The following is a 21,345-nucleotide window of genomic DNA, read 5'->3' as shown; positions in this document are numbered from 1 at the left end:
TTGCGCTGCCTGAAGTTTGCAGAGTGGAAGTGCTCCTCTGTATGTCATATTGACATATTGACAAGAATTTAAGGGTTAGCTGCGTTGAGGTGGAGTCCATTGATTCATATGAGAGGGCATCTCCTAAAGTATACCCCTGAATAATTTACCAAAAACCAACTTTCTAAACAATTGGGGTTATATAGTCAACCAAAGAGCTCGAGACAAAATCAATGGGTCATGGTAATACTCCCTTTTACACCATAATAGATATTCATTAGAAATCAGCACCAGAAACATGTATGTCTTCATATGTCGCTGTATATCAAACAGTCCATTGTGCTAGGTTTTGTTTGTTTTTCCACTTTTCTAGGCTAATAAAGATGTTTAGATATGAGGAACTTGGATATGTTCGATCATCCAGTATACAAGGTGGCTTTCAAGCAGCTGGAATTGCTGTTTCTCTTGCATTCGCATTCGTTGGTGGAACAATTGTAGGTGAGTTCCTTCCAGCCAAAATTACCACGTTATGGAATCGATTGCATTAAGTCTTCTGAGTTTATGAAATGGTCATTTAATCCTAAAAGAACTATGAGCTTTGCAAGTGACCAGTCAGGTAAAATAAACTGCCCAGGCACGATCAGTAAACACATTGTGTATTGTGATTCCCACCTTGTTTGACAGGAATGCTCTTGAATACGAACATATGAAAACTGTCTAATAAGATAAGCTAAAATAACATCTGAATAAAGCTGCGTATTAAATAATGTTGACTAAGGAGTGTGATTTCTGATGGTTTGCCATTGCAATTCAGTGCAGGAGAAAGGCATGTTATTATAAAGAATATTGATGTTTCAGATTTAGGGCCATATGTACGAACACTTTTTCCCATAGACACAGAATGGGTAAATGTGAGTAAGTAGCCTCTTTCTAGCCTTGTTACCCCCACTTTTGGCCTGTTTGTGAGTATATGTCAGGGTGTTTTCACTGTCTCACTGGGATCCTGCTAGCCAGGGCCCAGTGCTCATAGTGAAAACCCTATGTTTTCAGTATGTTTGTTATGTGTCACTGGGACCCTGTTAGCCAGGACCCCAGTGCTCATAAGTTTGTAGCCTATATGTATGTGTTCCCTGTGTGATGCCTAACTGTCTCACTGAGGCTCTGCTAACCAGAACCTCAGTGGTTATGCTCTCTCTTTACTTTACAAATTGTCACTAACATACTAGTGACCAATTTTACCAATTCACTTTGGCATTCTGGAACACCCTTATAATTCCCTAGTATATGGTACTGAGGTACCCAGGGGATTGTGGTTCCAGCAGATCCCTGTGGGCTGCAGAATTTCTTTTGCCACCCATTGGGAGCTCTGACAATTCTTACACAGGCCTGCCCCTGCAGCCTGAGTGAAATAACGTCCACGTTATTTCACAGCCATAAACCACTGCACTTAAGTAACTTATAAGTCACCTATATGTCTAACCTTCACCTGGTGAAGGTTGGGTGCAAAGTTACTTAGTGTGTGGACACCCTGGCACTAGCCAAGGTGCCCCCACATCCTTCAGGGCAAATTCCCCGGACTTTGTGAGTGAGGGGACACCATTTCACACGTGCACTATACATAGGTCACTACCTATGTATAGCGTCACAATGGTAACTCCAAACATGGCCATGTAACATGTCTAAGATCATGGAATTGTCACCCCAATGCCATTCTGGCATTGGGGAGACAATAACATGATCCCCCGAGTCTCTAGCACAGACTTGGGTACTGCCAAACTGCCTTTCCCGGGGTTTCACTGCAGCTGCTGCTGCTGCCAACCCCTCAGACAGGTTTCTGGCCTCCTGGGGTCCAGCCAGGCCTGGCCCAGGAAGGCTGAACAAAGGACTTCCTCAGAGAGAGGGTGTTACACACTCTACCTTTGGAAAAAGGTGTCAGGGCCCAGCCTCTGGAAATGCTTTGATGGGCACAGATGGTGCCCATCTCTGCATAAGCCAGTCTTCACCGGTTCAGGGATCCCCCAGCCCTGCTCTGGCGCGAAACTGGACAAAGGAAAGGGGAGTGACCACTCCCCTGACCTGCACCTCCCAGGGGAGGTGCCCAGAGCTCCTCCAGTGTGCTCCAGACCTCTGCCATCTTGGAAACAGAGGTGTTGCTGGCACACTGGACTGCTCTGAGTGGCCATTGCCAGCAGGTGACGTCAGAGACTCTTTTCGATAGGCTCTTACCTGTGTTGCTAGCCTATCCTCCTTCCTAGGTAGCCAAACCTCCTATTCTGGCTATTTAGGGTCTCTGCTTTGGGGAGTTCTGTAGATAACGAATGCAAGTGCTCATCCGAGTCCCTCTGCATCTCTCTCTTAACCTTCTGCCAAAGGATCGACCGCTGACTGCTCAGGACGCCTGAAAAACCGCAACAAAGTAGCAAAGACGACTACTGCAACCTTGTATCGCTGATCCTGCCGCCTTCTCGACTGTTTCCTGGTGGTGCATGCTCTGGGGGTAGCCTGCCTCCTTTCTGCACCAGGAGCTCTGAAGAAATAACCCGTGGGATGACGGAATCCTCCCCCTGCAACCGCAGGCAACAAAAGACTCCATCAGCAGTCCTCTGGGTCCCCTCGCAGCACAACGAGCGTGGTCCCTGGAACTCAGCAACTCTGTCCAAGTGACTCCCACAGTCCAGTGACTCTTCAGTCCAAGTTTGGTGGAGCTAAGTCCTTGCCTTCCCACGCTAGACTGCATTGCTGGGTACCACGTGATTTGCAGCTGCTCCGGCTCCTGTGCACTCTTCCAGGGTTTCATTTGTGCACAGCCAAGCCTGGGTCCCCGACACTCTAACCTGCAGTGCACAACCTTCTGAGTTGTCCTCCGGCGTCGTGGGACTCCCTTTTGTGTCTTCGGGTGGACTCCGGTTCACTCCTCTTCCAAGTGCCTGTTCTGGTACTTCTGCGGGTGATGCCTGCTTCTGTGAGGGCTCCCTGACTTGCTGGGTGCCCCCTCTGTCTCCTCATCCAAGTTGCGACATCCTGGTCCCTCCTTGGCCACAGCAGCGTCCAAAAACCCTAGCTGCAACCCTTGCAGCTAGCAAGGCTTGTTTGCAGTCTTTCTGCATGGGAACACCTCTGCAAGCTTCTTCACGACGTAGGACATCCATCCTCCAAAGGGGAAGTTCGTAGTCCTCTTCGTTCTTGCAGAATCCACAGCTTCTACCATCCAGTGGCAGCTTCTTTGCACTCTCAGCTGGCATTTCCTGGGCATCTGCCCTCTCTCGACATTTTCACGACTCTTGGACTTGGTCCCCTTGTTTCACAGGTACTCAGGTCCGGAAATCCACTTTGGTTGCATTGCTGGTGTTAGTCTTCCTTGCAGAATTCCCCTATCATGACTTCTGTGCTCTCTGGGGAATACAGGTGCACTTTACACCTACTTTTCAGGGTCTTGGGGTGGGCTATTTTTCTAACCCTCACTGTTTTCTTACAGTGCCAGTGACCCTCTACAAGCTCACATAGGTTTGGGGTCCATTCGTGGTTCGCATTCCACTTTTGGAGTATATGGTTTGTGTTGCCCCTATACCTATGTGCTCCTATTGCAATCTACTGTAACCTTACATTGTTTGCATTACTTCCTTTTGCTATTACTGCATAGTTTTGGTATTGTGTACATTTATTGTGTGTATATTTGGCATCCTCATACTGAGGGTACTCACTGAGATACTTTTGGCATATTGTCATAAAAATAAAGTACCTTTATTTTTAGTATATCTGTGTATTGTGTCTTCCTATGATATTGTGCATATGACACCAGTGGTATAGTAGGAGCTTTGCATGTCTCCTAGTTCAGCCTAAGCTGCTCTGCTATAGCTACCTTCTATCAGCCTAAGCTGCTAGAAACACCTCTTCTACACTAATAAGGGATAACTGGACCTGGTACAGAGTGTAAGTACCCCTTGGTACCCACTACAAGCCAGGCCAGCCTCCTGCAGTAAAAACCTTTGCTACATCTGGCCCTTAGTAACATGGTGTGCAGAAGTCCAGTGCAAAGTAAGCAGAAATGGGTTATATCAGAATATCATTAAGAAAAGTTTAAATCTAGCAGAATCGTGTTTCCTATATATCATTTACAATATTATTGCTCCATTGGCTATAAATTATAGCCTTATTTCTGACTGCCAATGGGCAATACCAGTTGTTTAAGACCCTCAACCCAAGTTATATGGCGGAGCCACAGGCAAGTACAACCAGGATAGCCTGAGGATGAAGAGCTATTAGTCTACTAGAACAATCCACCCAATCAGGGTAGAATGTTCTAAATAACAAAGGAAGAAACAGAAAGACAATAATTAGAATGTTGGAGCAGAATGCATATACCTCCCATTATTAGCCTTGAGCCTCTTAATAGTCATCATCAATGGAGCTCAACATTACAATAATCTAACATCTATTATTAACTCCAATGGGGTGATATTTTTGTAAATATTACTTAGGACACAATATTTTTACCAGGCTGTATATAGGCAATCATATTCTGGCACAATAGTTCAGAAACAAAGCCGTAGAAGAAGAAATCTGGATTCATCCAGAGTTTGGTAAGGTATTAATTTGATTTAGGAGCATAACTATTATTAGTGTATCAAGTGTAGTGGAACAAGGGCCTAAGGTGTCAACACCAAACAGGGAGATGAGGTCCCATTTTCCTTGTTTGCACTGGAGCCAATGACTACTCCTTAATACATCACTGAATTGATTGTATTGAGTGTTCATGTGAGCGATTATGTATATCCTGCTGCTTACATGTACAAATCTGTAAAAAACAGGCTTATTAGTTGTGAAAGATGGGAGTCCTTTAAACGTAATAAATCTGCAGATTTTGCTTTCCTTTAGTAGCCCATTTTAGAAACAGATCAAGGCCTCCTCAGTGGAGGAGGTGTGGGCTAGTAACCCCAGTGCACTGATACACAACAACAACACTCAATACATTATTGTCTAGCCAGTGCTATTATTTTAAAAGGGAACACCACTTTATTACGCACATACTATTAAGTACTATGCATTAAATTATTAATGCATGTGACAGGCAGATGGAAATATCTCTGGTGACACCCTCATAACATGGTACACCCCTAGGAACCCCTGAATCTTAGACACATAGGGGGTCATTATGACCCTGGTGGAAGGCGGCGAACCGGCGGTAAGACCACCAACAGGCTGGCGTTCATACTTTTTGGAATTATGACCATGGCGGTTACCGCCATGTTCATCCGCTGGTCCTCCATTCCGCCCGCTGGGCTGGAGACCTGGGTCTCCAGCCCGGCGGCCGTCACTATACCGCCGGCGGTATTTGGACCCGGCTTACCGCCGTGGATTTCCAGCGGTTTGAACCGCCATGAAATCCATGGCGGTAAGCACTATTAGTGCCAGGGAATTCCTTCCCTGGCACTGATAGGGTTCTCCCCCACCCCCCACCCCCACCCCGACTCCCCCCCTACACCCCCCACCACCCCCAAAGGTGGCAGGGCCCCCCTCCCCACCCTGACCCCCAACATCACATCACCCATACCCACACGACACGTACGCAGGCACCACCTACACACTTACACGCACACACGCTGACATTCATGCTTACATCCACACACAGTCAGACACGCACACCCACATTCAAACATGCACGCACACATCCATACAGATATACCCACAGACATACACGCACTCATTCCCATACACACAACACCCCCGCAAGCATACACGCACTCACACACCCCCTCTACATACACACATGCACACCCCCATGCACCCACACAACACACAACACCCCCCCACCCCCCTCCCCTCACGGACGATCGACTTACCTGGTCCGACGATCCTCCGGGAGGGGACGGGAGCCATGGGGGCAGCTCCGCAGACACCACACCTGCAACAGAACACCGCCACGGTGAATCACAGGACGTGATTCGCTGGGTGGTGTTTTGTTGGCGTGGCGGTGGAGGTGGAGCAACCTCCACTTCCCCGCCGCCCGCCAGTATGGCTGTTGGCGGCTCTCCGTCCGTAAAAGGACGGAGAGCTATCAACGGTCATATTAGGCCGAGTGACAAACCGCCACCACTGGCGGTCTTCCGCGCGGCGATCCCTCTGCGGTCTTCAAAAAAGACCGCAGAGGTCAAAATGATCCCCATAATATTTCCCACCTATACCTTCAAAAATTCATAAGGGGCATCATTATCAATATGATAGGCCTACTCACTTTGACAGAGTATGGCCACATTAGTAAAAGCAGAAAAGAGGTTATAGCCCACCATTGAAATAAATGGGGATAGTATCAACATTCACTACCATTCACTGTAATATAGCACTTTGCATTATGAATTATGAGCATTGTTAATAAATCATTAAATACTGAACATGTGCCATGGAGACGTCCTATATTTTACTAAGTTGCTACTGCAGCTCCATGACCGAATAACAGAGGCCCTTTCACTGCCACATCCATGTTCAAAAGCACAGGGAGAACTTTAGAATGAAGCAAAACCTCTCCCGAAGCACCCCGGAATGCTGTGGGGCACTCACAAATGAATATCAGCCTTTTTATGGTGTCTCAGAATGGATAAAGGAGCAAACAACATGTTTGGACTGTGTTGTGGGGACTGCAGTATACAGCATCTCTCCAGACATTGCCAGACAAAAGTTCTCTTACGTTTTTCAGGAGGTCCATTAAGAGGTTGTTCTTCATTCTAAAGGATTCCCTGAGACTGTGTCAAAACTCACGTTATTCACAATGAATAACCCCATTTCTTACATTAGTTGCTGCTGCAGGGATCAGTACCACCCAGTTCCTAGACGCACTAATAACATTTGGTTTGCTGCACACTATCTATGCATTAAGCAGTCATGGCTGCTGTCAGGAAGGGGTGGAGGGTGGGGAGGGGGACAGCGTTCAGAGCAGTGGGCGTGGGGGACATTAAAAAATAAAAAATAAACGTACCTGCCCCTCCGTGCTCTGCCGCTTCAGCCATCTCTTGTCTTCTTCCCACCCAAACAAATCCCAATGCCTCTCTCATGCTGTTACACAGCATGAAAGAAGTGCCACAAATGGCCTGAGTGGGCAGATGTTCCGCGATTGGTCTGAGAGGGCAGAAGTGCTGCTTAGGGAGGTAGTGGGCCACTGCGATGGTCTCCAGCCAGCAGGTAAAATACAGCCGGGTGGAGAGTTTCTAAGCGTGCATGTCTGTTTGGCCAGCTTCAGACGAGATCAAATTAATGTAAGTAGGGAGGGTGGACTTAAGGAGGGGTTGATGGTTTTGGGACACAGGACCCATGCTTTAAACAAGCAAAAGCAAATTGGGAGTCAATGTAAAGACTTTGGCTGACCCTAAGGTATGCACGTATTTGCTAGCGCCAAGTATACAATGGGCTGCAGCATTCTGAATGATGTAGCTTTAAAATAGATGAGGGGGTCTCAAGTAGAATGAGAGACAACAGTTGAAGCACCACAAAAAATAAGAACACATTGGGAATTCACACTCTTTAGATGTAACTCTTAAAAACATTATGGCCCTCATTCTGACCTTGGCTGGCGGGCGGTCGCCTTCAGACCGCCCGCCAGCCCAGCGGGAAAGAGGCTTCCACGATGAAGCCGGCTCGGAATAGAAGCAGGTGAATTTAAAGCCTTTGCTATGAAGCAAGCTAAAGTAGATACATATTGAGGGGTTACCTTAGATATGAAACTAGCTATTTGAAAATATGAGTGGTTGAATGGTCTTTTAGGGCTTGCTTTAGAGTTCAGCGAACGGGATCCTCATTCACAAATGTGACAGATAGCCCATCCTCTATATAAGCAATTTAGAGATAGTGGTGCACTCAAAAAGATAATAATTCACAAACGTCTAATCGTATTTTAATTCCATATGTCTTCTTTATTTCTTCCAATCTTGTTTCTTTTTTTATCAAATCAAAACACAGCCACTGCTAACATGTTTGGTTCAAACATGAACTTCTTCAGGGCCACACAATCATATATGAAAACTGATTAAATATACAAGATTTTCCACCCAGAAAAACCCTACAACCCACTTTTCCAAATAAAACAGATTGACAATTCCATAAAAACAAGCAACTTTTTTCAAAAAAGGTCCTGTTCAAACAAAACACATAATTTAAACACAAGTGAAAGCATTTCCCAAATACCAAATAAAGGGCAGAACATCCTGAATATAATGTATTACCATACCATCAAGGAATTAGAGTGAGAGAGATACATTTTCTTACTGAATTCCCTCTTAGCTAACAGAGGTTACAATAATAGCAATAATAATCAATTTTAACCCTGTTGAACAAAAAAGGGGAACAATCCTAAACAATATTAATTTTGATAAATTATTTCCTTATTGATCCTGTCAGTCTTCTAAATTCTATTCACAACCAGTGTCTCTTCAGTGCTACGAAAGTTGCAGGCAAACGGATTCAGACAAGCACACAACGATTGTGAGAAGAAAGAAAAAGTAGCAGCATCTTTGGCATTCCTTAAATGCTATCTAGGACAAACACTAACTCACAACACCTGTGAGCTATCAAGTTTCCCACAATGGGGGAGCCTAGTCAGCATGGGCCACCATTTCTAAAGCTCTTACCTACCTTTATTATTGAAAGTTTAGGCCATGAGTTCCAACCATACCCAACTTGGAGGAAAGAGTGTTACTTGATTGGAGGGTATATATTCCTGTGACAATTAAAATGGTCATATTTGGACCATGTCAACTTTCAACATTAAACAAATTACATTGATTATGGGTCCTAAAATATATAGGTCACTGTTTTAGTTACAGCACCAGTCAGGTGACTGTGAAGCTTTCAAAGCCAATCTCAGACAACTGCCATGAAGTCCCGCCATTTGAAAGAGTGGGAACTTTGCCACTAGCTACAACGGATGAGTCTATGAATTCAGGCAATCTCAATCCTTAAGAAAAGAACTACTTTTAAACAATACATGCATTCATATCCTAATTAACAACAGTCGTAATTCAGACGTCTTCATCCTAATTCCAGCATCCTACAAATTATTTCAGTGAGTATATTAATGAGCTCCAGTACTACATAAGTTACCATCAGAGTAATTTATACAGTCAGGTCACCAAAGGACTCCAATCCAGTCTAGCGAGGCGCCATTTGTAATGGTCTTATCTGAACTAAATAGTACAAACCAGCTGAAATAATTGACCTCAGTAAATTGCCGATGCAGGGATTCTCAGTGTTATAGAGATTTGGCTCTCCCTGTAGTGTATTCAATTTCCATCTATGGTGGTACAAAGCTCCAACCACCAGCCACCTGTTTTCAAGGTACAACTCTTTTCAATAAACCAAATCAAATATATTCCACAAAACCATGTATTTCCATTAAAGAAAATAATGAAATCTGTATTGTGACTTTCATCTATTGTTCTTAAATGGCACATCCATTTTGACTCAGTCTGCGTAAGTATTAGTTCTATGTCTCCACCTCTCCTATCAGCAGGTATATGGTCAATTCCATGAAGCCAGAATTTCATATTTTCTCTATGCTTGTCATTATAATGGTCACTCACAGGATATCTAGTATTGCCATTCTTTAATGGTCTTGCCTGTTCCTGTATCTGAGAATTTAGACTATGAATTGTACTCCCCACATAAATAACGTTGCATTTGCAACCAATAATATATATATATATAACTTACCTGGTGTTGCAATTAATAAAATGTTGAAACTCATATTCTCTCTTTGTGTTATACTTGAATTCTCTAATCTAATCTGCACCAAATTTACAGATGTTACATTCATTACATATAAGAAAGTCACTTAGGTGGTAACGAAGCCCCAGGATTGTGCATAGGAGCTACATTTACTCAGGCAGAGAACGATTCTCAAGACACCAGTTTTTTGAAAAATTTAGATGGCTTAGACTGTGTGAGCAGTAGGCCCTAGCTGCCAAAATGTGCATCCCATCCACTGTATTACAAGTGCATTAGATTCTAGGACACTTGTAATATGGCCGATGGAATAATAATCATGTTTGTCATGGAGTATTCCATCCACCAAACTCTAAATTTGGCCCTTAATAATTTACAGACATTTATTCAAATGTTTTAAAAGGACTACACCCGTCAGTGAGACAGATCCCTAGGTCCAGCATCCCCTTTCTGTGTCATTTTCCTAATACTGTCCATCTTTTCATTCACTTAATATCTCCTTTATTTTTATACCTAATATATTTGTTATATTATATCTAAAATGATTAGATTTGTGTTCTTATGCACAGTGAGACACTTTGCTGCATGGACATTTTTTTTTTACTTTCCTATTACCTTTGTGTCAATATTTAAATCTCCCTGCACTAAAATACACAGGCTTGAACAACATTGTATTAGGAGTTTAATATGAGGAATTTATAAAACAAAATTATGTATATGTATTGCCTATAAAAATGTATTTCTTTATACCTTATAAACAATCAAAGGTAATTAATTAACAATTAAGTTAAAATAAGTAACATTGCATCTTAGACAGACATGGCAACTATTTTAAAGCACTATGAAAACTCTTTCAATACAAAGGAAGTCTTGGAACACTTTAAATATATAATAATACAGACACACTGAAAGAAATCTTTTTTGGGACCTATTTATTTCAGGGTCTTACAGCAGCAGAGATGAAAACTGTTGTCATGTATATTTTCAGCCTTCCACACAATGGCAGGGTACGTGAATTATACTAAAGCTGTCTTCTCCAGCGTCACGTCTACAAGCACAGGAGTTTTCGGTGACCTGGCTGAGCTAGGGACCCATCCTGTCCTGCATAAGCAGAAAGCCACACAGATTTTTTCTCCTGTATTTCCTGGGGTCCAAGTCTGTGTTTACTCAGAAGGGCTGAGAAGGCAAGAGGAGCTGCGCATTCTCAAGAGTCAATACAGACAGAATGGAGACAGTTAAGAACATAGAGAGAGAAGAAAGACACAATGAGGAAAATATACAGGTGCTGGGTGAGTGGACATGAAGGGATAGAAATATGCAGGGGATGAGGGAAAGGGAAAACTGCAGAGATGTCTATGGGAATTTAGAGGCATCGGACAGAATGGATGTATAGATGGTGGGAGAGTTAAGAGTGATTGAAAGTGGGGAGCTATACAGGTCACTATGAGGTAGAGGAGAGCCTAAAGAGAAGTAAGGGAGGGAGAATCGAGAGATAAAGGGGACAGCAAATGAAAGGGTGGCGAGATACGGACAGTTGGAAAAACAAATAGTGGGTTAGAGATATAAGGATGAATGGGAAAGATAGAAGAAAAGATAATGGTGGTGCAGTGAGGAGATATAGGGCAAAAAGGGGAGAGGTGAGACTAGAGAGAAATGACAGTATAGAAAGATAGAATAGAGAGAAGTAAAAGGAGATGAAGAATAATGGGTTACAGGGGGGAGTGTGGGGAGGTTTAAAGGTAGAAATGTAGTGAGGTACAGAGGAGGAGAGAAGAGGCGACAGTGGAGACACAAGGAAGGATGTAGATGTGCATTGAGTATTGTAAAAAGAGAAAGTGAGCCTACAGATAATAGGGAAATTGGAGGAGAGAGTCTGGTGTAAAGCATCTGGATACAGAGATAAAGGAAAGAATGGAAGGGGAAGTAAAAGTGACTAAAGAGAAGGGATAAAGAGGTGAAGGTAGTGATGTAACAAAGCCCCCGCGGTGAGGAGGGGTGTCAGCACAGTACTCGGGCCTGAGAGCTCCCGAGTAAGTCCGGAGTGGGGCCCCTCCATGTATTTTCCAGGGGGGTACACTAAAATTTTGCTATGCCACAGAAACAATGTGGAATGGAATCATCAGTGGAGAATGAATACAAAGGGGAGATGTGGTGAGATTCAGCTGGCACAGGGGAGAATGAAAGGCAGTGGCGGCCCGTCCTTTATGGCGGAGGGGCCACGCCCCCACCTTTTGCCCCTCATGAAAATGCTTTCTAACCAGGCTTTGGGAAGCACCGATAGCCTTTTCCTTTGCCTTGTAAATATTGTGACATCTGTGTACCCCTTCTCACACATTTCCACTGAATTACGATTGCAAGTGGTATACATGACCATTGTTCTGTGTGCTCTGCAGAGACACCAACCCACTGACAGGTACTTTGCTTTGGCTTCAGCCTCAGTGTCAGAGCTGTCAATCAAACGCCCTCATAAACACCTGGCACGGCTCAAAGTATACACTATGCCAGGAGGAGAAATAAGATGTGTACAAAAAATACAGAAACACAACATGATAAAATACCTAACACTTGGGGAATGCAAGATTAGGAAAAACGTAAAATAAGAGAGGAACTAAATCGCTGACATGATTTGCCTTAACATTTTTAACATTCATTGTTCATAAATCAATCCATGCTTTTGGTATTATTGTTAAGGGTATAAATAGTTTAATCCCCATACAGCAGTGAACTCCCTTAGGACAAGAAGAGGTTTCACAAAAGGAAGGCGTTCATATTTAGTCTGCTGCACAGAAGCGTATGATCCTCTTTCCAAGATGGGTCGGTGAAAGACTTGCACTGCTTTGGGAACCCCCAGTTTCATTCCAGAATGTTATTCTGCACAACAAGAACTGGGGATGACAAAGAAGTTGCTAACATAGTGTGAATGACTTGTGTCTGGGCCCGCTAGCAAAGAACATAGCATTTTTCATGTTGAGGTTGCAATCATTCACTCCTCTCTTTTTGATGTGCTCACAGTTCAATGTGAGGCAAGCTTCTGTCTAAACAGTCCCTAGCGGGCCTAGTTTAACAGTTTGCTGTGCGGTATACCAATGTCACATTGCAATGCAGGGCGGTGTCCTATATTCACACAAAAAACACAATGGCAACTGTCTGCTCACAATAAAGCGCGCATAAACATTTTGATAAAGGGACACTGCTTACAATGTATGGCACAACTAAACACATTCACATGTTTTAAATCGTCTGAAATACTATATTCTGAACTTAATGCATCTTTATCATAGATTTGATGTAGAGTACATTGAGGAAGAATAACAGAACATTCCAAATTTAGCACAGTGGTATTTTAGTGCGTGTATTTATATGACTGCGGTGTGCTTTTGCATGTGTGGTAGTAGCAGGGTGGGGGAGGGGGAGACGATACCAGTAAACATAGAATTCTGATCTTATTTACACAGCTGTTTAAGAACTGATAGCCACAGCAGTTCAAAAGTGCCCACTCACATTTTCGTACCCTTGGAATGTTTCTCCCGTGTTTGAAAAGCACCATGCATCTCAAGCTGCAGGCTCTCGGTGGGGAGGTGCCACAAAGGAAATGTGAGAGAGCTTTATTGTCTGAAGTAAACAGTGCCAGTGTGCAGTGAAAGGCCCGAGACCAGGGTTAGGGACTGTGTGAGAGGTCGAAAGGGGTGGGGGCCCCGAGAGCACAGCTGGTTCTCGGGTGCAGGGGCCAGGGAGGCCAGGTGCAGAGCAGATAGTTCAGCCAAGAGCTGTGCACAAAGGTGCCCTTGTAGTCAGTAGACAGATCACTTTGAGGCTAGATTGCAAGTCAGCAGGGCCACCCTGCTGAAGTCCCTCAAATAAAGCTTGCTTTTGGTCCTCAGAGGGTCCATAGCGTACTTTTCTTCTGAGTGTCTGACGTTGGGAGTACAGTACCCCTGGCTATTGCATGGTTCCGCCACTGGAGGTCACGTTGCCACACTTGCAGAGTTTGTTCCCTGGGTCCATCTGGTGGAATGTGATCCAGCTGCTTTGTCTGGTTCCGTGGTCAGCAGCAGATCAGTGAGCTTGACTTCACTGGTCTTTGCTTCTTTGTTGCAGAGAGTGATAACTACACTCTGGAGGGAGGTTCTGGGCTATTTTCAGAAGGATGGAGGTCCTCAGAAGTTTTGTAAAGGCTGTCCGATGTCCAGTCAACCCCTCAGCAGCGATTGTTGAGTCCTGGGTGTAGCAGACAGGGTTTGGTGCCTTTTTCTTTGAGCAGCAGAACTTCTGTTCTTGGGCCTTGTGTCTTCTTTGTTGCTGGCCTTCTTGTTTCCTCAAAATCTGATCTGCAGGTCTAGGGGTGACCACTAATTACTGCATTTCATGGGTGTTTAGGGGAGTTCCTAATAGTAACCAATGGGTCATCTACCTTAGGGTGGCTACACCCACTATGTGACCAATTCCTGTGGGAAGTGGTCATTTCCCTATTCCTGGTTTGGCAAGGACACAGTAGGGGCATATTGCTCATGCAGCTATGCCCACAAATGCAGTATGGTGCATCCTTCTGTAGGGCTAAAAGGCCTGCCAGAGGGGTGTGTAGTGGACAGGTCACACAGGTTGTGTGCCATATCAGATTTGCATTTTAGAATTGCAGCAGTACCCTCAGCCTGCAATAGCAGTGCTGGCTGCACTTGGATGCATGGTCCCTGACGATGGCACAATCTGTGGGGATGGCCTTAGTGGCCTACCCTTAGTACCCCATGCCATGGGTACCTAAGTACCATTTACTCAGGACTTATAGTAGCAGCTCAAAGTGTTGCCAATTGTGCCAATGCATCATAACAATTGTGGTAAGAGATCTGGCCCACAGAACCTGGTTAACAGGGGCTCCCGACACTATCAACTTTTATACCACATCAAATACCAGGCAAAAAGTGTGTGACTCACAATGCTAATAGAGGCACTTTCTCACACAGTCGTCGTAAAGAAACTCCAAAGAATGCAGAATTGTCCCCCAGGCTTTACCAGGAAGGCCACTGCTGGAGCCTCCTACTGGAACACTATAACCATCAATCAAGATCAGGAGGATGCCAGAAGACATTAGGCCTTCAAGCAGCATGGGCATCTTCCCCAGAAGCCCTCTATTTGTAAAAAGCCAAGAAAGGTTGAAGCTCTAAAGTATAATATTGCTTTCATTCTCTCGATGTCTCTCACACTACACCACCACCTTCCAAGTCCCAAGTGCTTCTTTCTTATTATAAACAAGCAACCATGCAAAAAACATTAGTGACATTAACATTTATTTTGACTGTTTACAGTTTTTGTGCAGTGACCTGAGAATTTTCTAAGCATGAGAGGCCTCAGACTCTGGTGGTCATTACAACCCTGGCGGTCAGTGTTAAAGCGGCGGTAAGACCGCCAACAGGGCAGCGGAAAAAAAATGGAATCACGACCGTGGCGGAAACCGCCATCAAAGACCGCCACTTTAACACTCTGACCGCCGCGGCGGTACAAACAAACAGCGCAGCGGTCACCGCCAACAGACAGGCAGGAGACAATGTACCGCCCACAGTATCACAACCTACCAATCTGCCACCTTTTCCGGGGTGGATTCACTGTGAACAAAAACACGGCGGAAACATGACTTCGAAGGGAAAACGCTCACCTCTACACACCCCACGAGGAACCAGGAAACCATGGAACCAGAGCTTCACATATTCCATGCCCTTATCTTCTTGCTCCTCTATCGGTAGCACAAATGCTGGCGGCGAAGACCACGGTGAGTACTGCACCTATGACACGGGGAAGGGGGGAGGGAAAAAACAGGGACACACACACACGTAACACCCCCACCCCCACCCTCACCCACGACAACACACACATCAATACGGCATGATACATTACAGTTACACCCCCATACCCCTCGGAAGAATGCAAAGACAAAACCAAATGAGTGTAACCATTGTAATCTATTAAAATCCTGCACGCAAAAATATATATATATATATATATACACTATAAACAAATATATATACACCAAGAATAGTAGTCCAGGTATTGCTCCATTGAAGTCCGTAGAACACTGGGCCCGAACTCAATACCCGAACATGACGGAGAGAACACTGCAGGGGACATCAGATAGAAATAAAACAGGCACCTCAGGGGGAAGGGAAAGGGGGTCACCTCAGCCGGTTGAGTGCACGACGCCAAATCCACGAGGGGGCCCCATGCCCACTGTGCAATCCTGGGGAGTGCAAAGCCACAGTCTCTCAAGTCTCCACAGTGGTTGGTTTGCCCACTGTTCAATCCTGGGGAGTGCAAAGCCACAGCCTCTCAAGTCTCTACAGTGGGTGGTTTGCCCCCTGTTCAATCCTGGGGAGTGCAAAGCCACAGTCTCTCAAGTCTCTACAGTGGGTGGTTTGCCCACTGTGCAATCCTGGGGAGTGCAAAGCCACAGTCACTCAAGTGGATAACAGTCTCCACTGGTTCTGGAGGGGGCTTTGTGCCCAGAGAGCTTCATCCTCCCAAGGACTGAGGTAGTGGAAGTAAATCTCCACTGGTTCTGGAGGGGGCTTTGTGCCCAGAGTGCTTCATCCTGCCAAGGACTGAGGTAGTAGATGCCTTTCTCCACTGGTTCTGGAGGGGGCTTGGTGCCCATAGTGCTTCATCCTGCCAAGGACTGAGGTAGTGGATGCCTTTCTCCACTGGTTCTGGAGGGGGCTTTGTGCCCAGAGTGTTTCATCCTGACAAGGACTGAGGTAGTGGATGTAAATCTCCACTGGGTCTGGAGGGGGCTTTGTGCCCAGAGTGCTTCATCCTGCCAAGGACTGAGGTAGTGGATGCCTTTCTCCACTGGTTCTGGAGGGGGCTTGGTGCCCAGAGTGCTTCATCCTGCCAAGGACAGAGGTAGTGGATGCCTTTCTCCACTGGTTCTGGAGGGGGCTTTGTGCCCAGAGTGCTTCATCCTGCCAAGGACTGAGGTATTGGATGTAAATCTCCACTGGTTCTGGAGGGGGCTTTGTGCCCAGAGTGCTTCATCCTGCCAAGGACTGAGGTAGTGGATGCCTTTCTCCACTGGTTCTGGAGGGGGCTTTGTGCCCAGAGTGTTTCATCCTGACAAGGACTGAGGTAGTGGATGTAAATCTCCACTGGGTCTGGAGGGGGCTTTGTGCCCAGAGTGCTTCATCCTGCCAAGGACTGAGGTAGTGGATGCCTTTCTCCACTGGTTCTGGAGGGGGCTTGGTGCCCAGAGTGCTTCATCCTGCCAAGGACTGAGGTAGTGGATGCCTTTCTCCACTGGTTCTGGAGGGGGCTTTGTGCCCAGAGTGCTTCATCCTGCCAAGGACTGAGGTATTGGATGTAAATCTCCACTGGTTCTGGAGGGGGCTTTGTGCCCAGAGTGCTTCATCCTGCCAAGGACTGAGGTAGTGGATGCCTTCCTCCACTGGTTCTGGAGGGGGCTTTGTGCCCAGAGTGTTTCATCCTGACAAGGACTGAGGTAGTGGATGTAAATCTCCACTGGTTCTGGAGGGGGCTTTGTGCCCAGAGTGCTTCATCCTGCCAAGGACTGAGGTAGTGGATGCCTTTCTCCACTGGTTCTGGAGGGGGCTTGGTGCTCAGAGTGCTTCATCCTGGCAAGGACTGAGGTAGTGGATGTAAACCTCCACTGGTTCTGGAGGGGGCTTTGTGCCCAGAGTGCTTCATCCTGCCAAGGACTGAGGTAGTGGATGCCTTTCTCCACTGGTTCTGGAGGGGGCTTTGTGCCCAGAGTGCTTCATCCTGGCAAGGACTGAGGTAGTGGATGTAAACCTCCACTGGTTCTGGAGGGGGCTTTGTGCCCAGAGTGCTTCATCCTGCCAAGGACTGAGGTAGTGGATGCCTTTCTCCACTGGTTCTGGAGGGGGCTTGGTGCCCAGAGTGCTTCATCCTGCCAAGGACTGAGGTAGTGGATGCCTTTCTCCACTGGTTCTTGAGGGGGCTTTGTGTCCAGAGTGCTTCTTCCTGCCAAGGACTGAGGTAGTGGATGCCTTTCTCCACTGGTTCTGGAGGGGGCTTTGTGCCCAGAGTGCTTCATCCTGCCAAGGACTGAGGTAGTGGATGCCTTTCTCCACTGGTTCTGGAGGGGGCTTTGTGCCCAGAGTGTTTCATCCTGCCAAGGACTGAGGTAGTGGATGCCTTTCTCCATTTGTTCTGGAGGGGGCTTTGTGCCCAGAGTGCTTCATCCTGCCAAGGACAGAGGTAGTAGCTGTAAATATCCACTGGTTCTGGAGGGTGCTTTGTGCCAGATTGCTTCATCCTGCTCGTGGCGGACTCAGTAGCGTCAGTGCCCTGGCAGTCATGGGCCAGCGGTGCTTGTGCTTGTGGCAGCGGTGTCGTGTTCAGCGGTGCTTGTTGCGGCGGGGTCCTTGGCAGCGACTCAGCTGCTGGTGGTCCTTTCTGGCCCAGCGGGGCTGGTGCTGGCATTCCTTACTGGCCCAGCGGGGCTGGTGCTGGCGGTCCTGTCTGGCCCAGCGGGCTGGTGCTGGTGGTCCTGTCTGGCCCAGCGGGGCTGGTGCTGGCGGTGCTTTCTGGCCAAGCGGGGCTGGTGCTGGCGGTCCTGTCTGGCTCAGCGGGGCTTATGCTGGCGGTCCTTTCTGGCCCAGCGGGGCTGGTGCTGGCGGTCCTGTCTGGCCCAGCGGGGCTGATGGTATTGGCCTTCTGGGCAGCGGGGATGATGGCGGTGGCCTCCTGGGCAGTGGGGATGATGGCGGTGGCCTCCTGGGCAGTGGGGATGATGGTGGTGGCCTCATGGGCAGCGGGGCTGATGGCGATGGCCTCCTGGGCAGCGGGGATGATGGAGGTGGCCTCCTGGGCAGCCGCGATGATGGCAGTGGCAGCCTGGGCAGCGGGGCTGATGGCGGTCTTCTCCGCCGTGCTGCTCTTCCCGGACTTGCTGAGTTTCTTGTGACCTTTCCCTACCTTGGAAGGTGTTGCAGCTGACTCCACACTCCCACCTGTACCCCTGGGAGTGGCTTTGGTGGCTGGAGTCTTCCTCCTCTCCCACCGGGCCCTGGCCAACTTTTGATGCTTGACAGGTGGGGGACTGTGTGTGCTGTGGCTCCTTGCCAAACTGGCTGCCCTGCATCCTAGTGCACTCCAGAATCCAGTGACTACTGGCACCACTGGTCCCTGAGATGTTGTGGCTGAGGTGCTAGGTTGGGACCTGGAGAGTCGAGCCCTAGGAGACTGAAGGGGTGGGGGAGGTGAGGGAAAGAGGTCAAGGGTGGACAGGAAAAGTTTCTTGGGAACACTGGGACGGGTAGCTGGAGGGGGTTTGGGAGTGGAGAAAGAGTTTGTGGTTGTAGGAGGTGTATGTTTGGTGACTTTGGGTGAAAGTGCATGCGCTGGAGGCTGTCGTGAGGTGGATGGCTGTTGGGTGGGTGTGTGCCTGCGTTTGTGTATTTTGGGAGGTGGCATCACAGACACACTGGGAGAGGACACAGGGGACGTGTGAATGGTAGTGGGGGTGGTGAGTGCACGTGAGCGGGGTGTAGTGGTGTGTGTGCTGGTGATGGAAGTAGTGGCTGTAGATGGAGTGCATGCAGGTGTGAGTGGAGATGAGACTGGGAGGGAGATGAGGAGGAGGGGGACACAGTGGAGGCAGTGTATGTTGGTATGTCTGCATGTGTGTGATGCTTGCATGAGTGCCTGTGGGATGTGTGGTGCTTATGTTTGCCAGGGCTTCCCTTGTGTGTTGACGTTTGTGCATGCTGGTCTGATGGTGTGCTTGGGGTAGGCTGAGGTACAGGGGTGTGGGTCTGGGTGGAGGAAGTTGGAGGGGGGAGACTAGAGACAGGGACAATAGCTGCCATCAGTGCAGAGGCCAGAGTCTGAAAAGCTTGCTGAAGGGCTGCCTGACCAGAATGAATGCCCTCCAGGAATGCATTGGTTTGTTGCAACTGCCTCTCTACACCCTGGATGGCATTCAAAATGGTAGGCTGCCCAACAGTGAGGGACCTGACGAGGTCAATGGCCTCCTCACCGAGGGCAGCAGGGGGGGCTGGGGAAGAGGCTGAGGTGCCTGGGGCGAAGGTGATGCCCACCCTCCTGGGTGAGCGGACATGGGGCAAAGGCTGAGGGGCTGCTGGGAGGGCGGTGCTCATAGGGGGGGTGGCGACTGTACCTGTAGATGTGGGGGCACAGATGTGGCCACCACCACAAGGGAACTCCCATCAGAGGACGAGTCTGTATCACTGGTGTCAGCTCAGGTCCCCGCCATGGAGCTCCCCTCGCCCTCCGTCCCACTGGTGAATTCCGAGTCCGTAGTCTCACCCTCCATGGCCATGTGGGATGCAGCTCCCTCCTGCTCCGGTGCCACAGCTCCTCCGCCTGTTGATGCTAATGCACACAAGAACAGGGAGACCACAAAAAGGGGGGGAGGGGACGACAGAAGAAAGACATGTTGAGTGCTTGCATTACCGCTACCGTTGGCGGACACGACAGACCCAGAAGCCCCCTGCACTACACCACGCACTTGGGTTCCACTGTTCAATCCCTGGGACATGGCCTACAAGGCTATGGCTGACATCTGCACACATGGAGGTCACAGGACCCTGACTAGGTGTAGTTGGCACTGTACACAGGTGGGGTGGGGTGCCACAGGGTCTGCCAGAAGAAGGGGACCTAACTAGCACACTCACCATGGCCTAGGGAAACCCACAGCCCACCTCCCCCACCCAGACACTTCCACTGCACGCTGAATCAGCTGAATGAGAGTGCACTCACCCCCTTGTGGCTGCTGTGATGCCCTCAAGCGGCCATCCAACTCCGGGTACGCTACCGCCAGGATCCTAAACATCAGGGTGGTCATGGTGAGACGGGCACCCCTCCCACGTTGGGAGGCCATCCCCAGCTGGCCCTCTCGCTCCAGCGGCGAATATCCTCCCATCTCTTACGGCAGTAGGTGCTCCGTCTGTGATAGACCCCAAGGGTCCAGACTTCCTTGGCGATGGCACGCAAGATGTCCTTCTTCTGGTGGGCGCTGACCTACATGAATTGTACAGGGGGAAAAAAAAGTTATTACCAACTGCACCATCACAGTCATTGGCCCCCATCCTTACCCTTGCCATGTGGCACATGCACTCACCGTTGTTTCATGCACGCCTCAATCCTCCCCATCTTTCATCCACCCCACTCCACACAGGCATAGCCCATACAGCATGCACCCAGTGTACTTACCTGTTTGTCTGGAGGACCGTAGAGTGGCGTGTACTGGGGGAAGACCCCATCCACCAGTTTCTCCAACCCCTCTGTGGTGAAGGCAGGGGCCTTTTCCCCAGACGCACGAGCCATTGTCTCTTCTAGACTGAGGTCACAGCCGCACTTGCAGTGTAGGTCCTTTCCTGTCAAAGATCAGGTATCGAGTGATTGAACAGATAGAAAATGGCGTTCAGGTCCGCGGCGGTGCGTACCGTCACCGCCAGCGTACATCGTCATTGGCTCCTGGGACCCATAGGGCCCAATGTTAACCAATGCAGAATTGCGCCGCGGTCTTCGACTGCCTACCCCAACAGTGTACCCCAGCGCAGTTACCTCACATCCCACTGTCAGGCAGCCGCCATTTCAGAGGCCCACATGGCTAGGCATTGCCTTAACACTCATAACTGCAAATTTCGGGTTATGAATTGTGTTCTGTGT

General features: G+C 48.0%; 1 protein-coding gene across 2 annotated transcripts in view; it reads left to right on the top strand.

The window, feature by feature from the left end:
- Positions 1 to 21,345, top strand: part of RHCG (Rh family C glycoprotein) — a 384,997-nt gene that overhangs the window by 295,941 nt on the left and 67,711 nt on the right. For both annotated transcript variants that reach the window (XM_069222700.1, XM_069222699.1), the window contains exon 8: positions 353 to 477. In XM_069222700.1, the coding sequence (XP_069078801.1) occupies positions 353 to 477 (125 nt within the window). The remainder of the gene's footprint in view (positions 1 to 352; positions 478 to 21,345) is intronic.

This window comes from Pleurodeles waltl, chromosome 3_1 (genome assembly GCF_031143425.1).
Source record: "Pleurodeles waltl isolate 20211129_DDA chromosome 3_1, aPleWal1.hap1.20221129, whole genome shotgun sequence".
Taxonomy (NCBI): domain Eukaryota; kingdom Metazoa; phylum Chordata; class Amphibia; order Caudata; family Salamandridae; genus Pleurodeles; species Pleurodeles waltl.
This window is presented reverse-complemented; position numbering and strand designations above follow the sequence as displayed.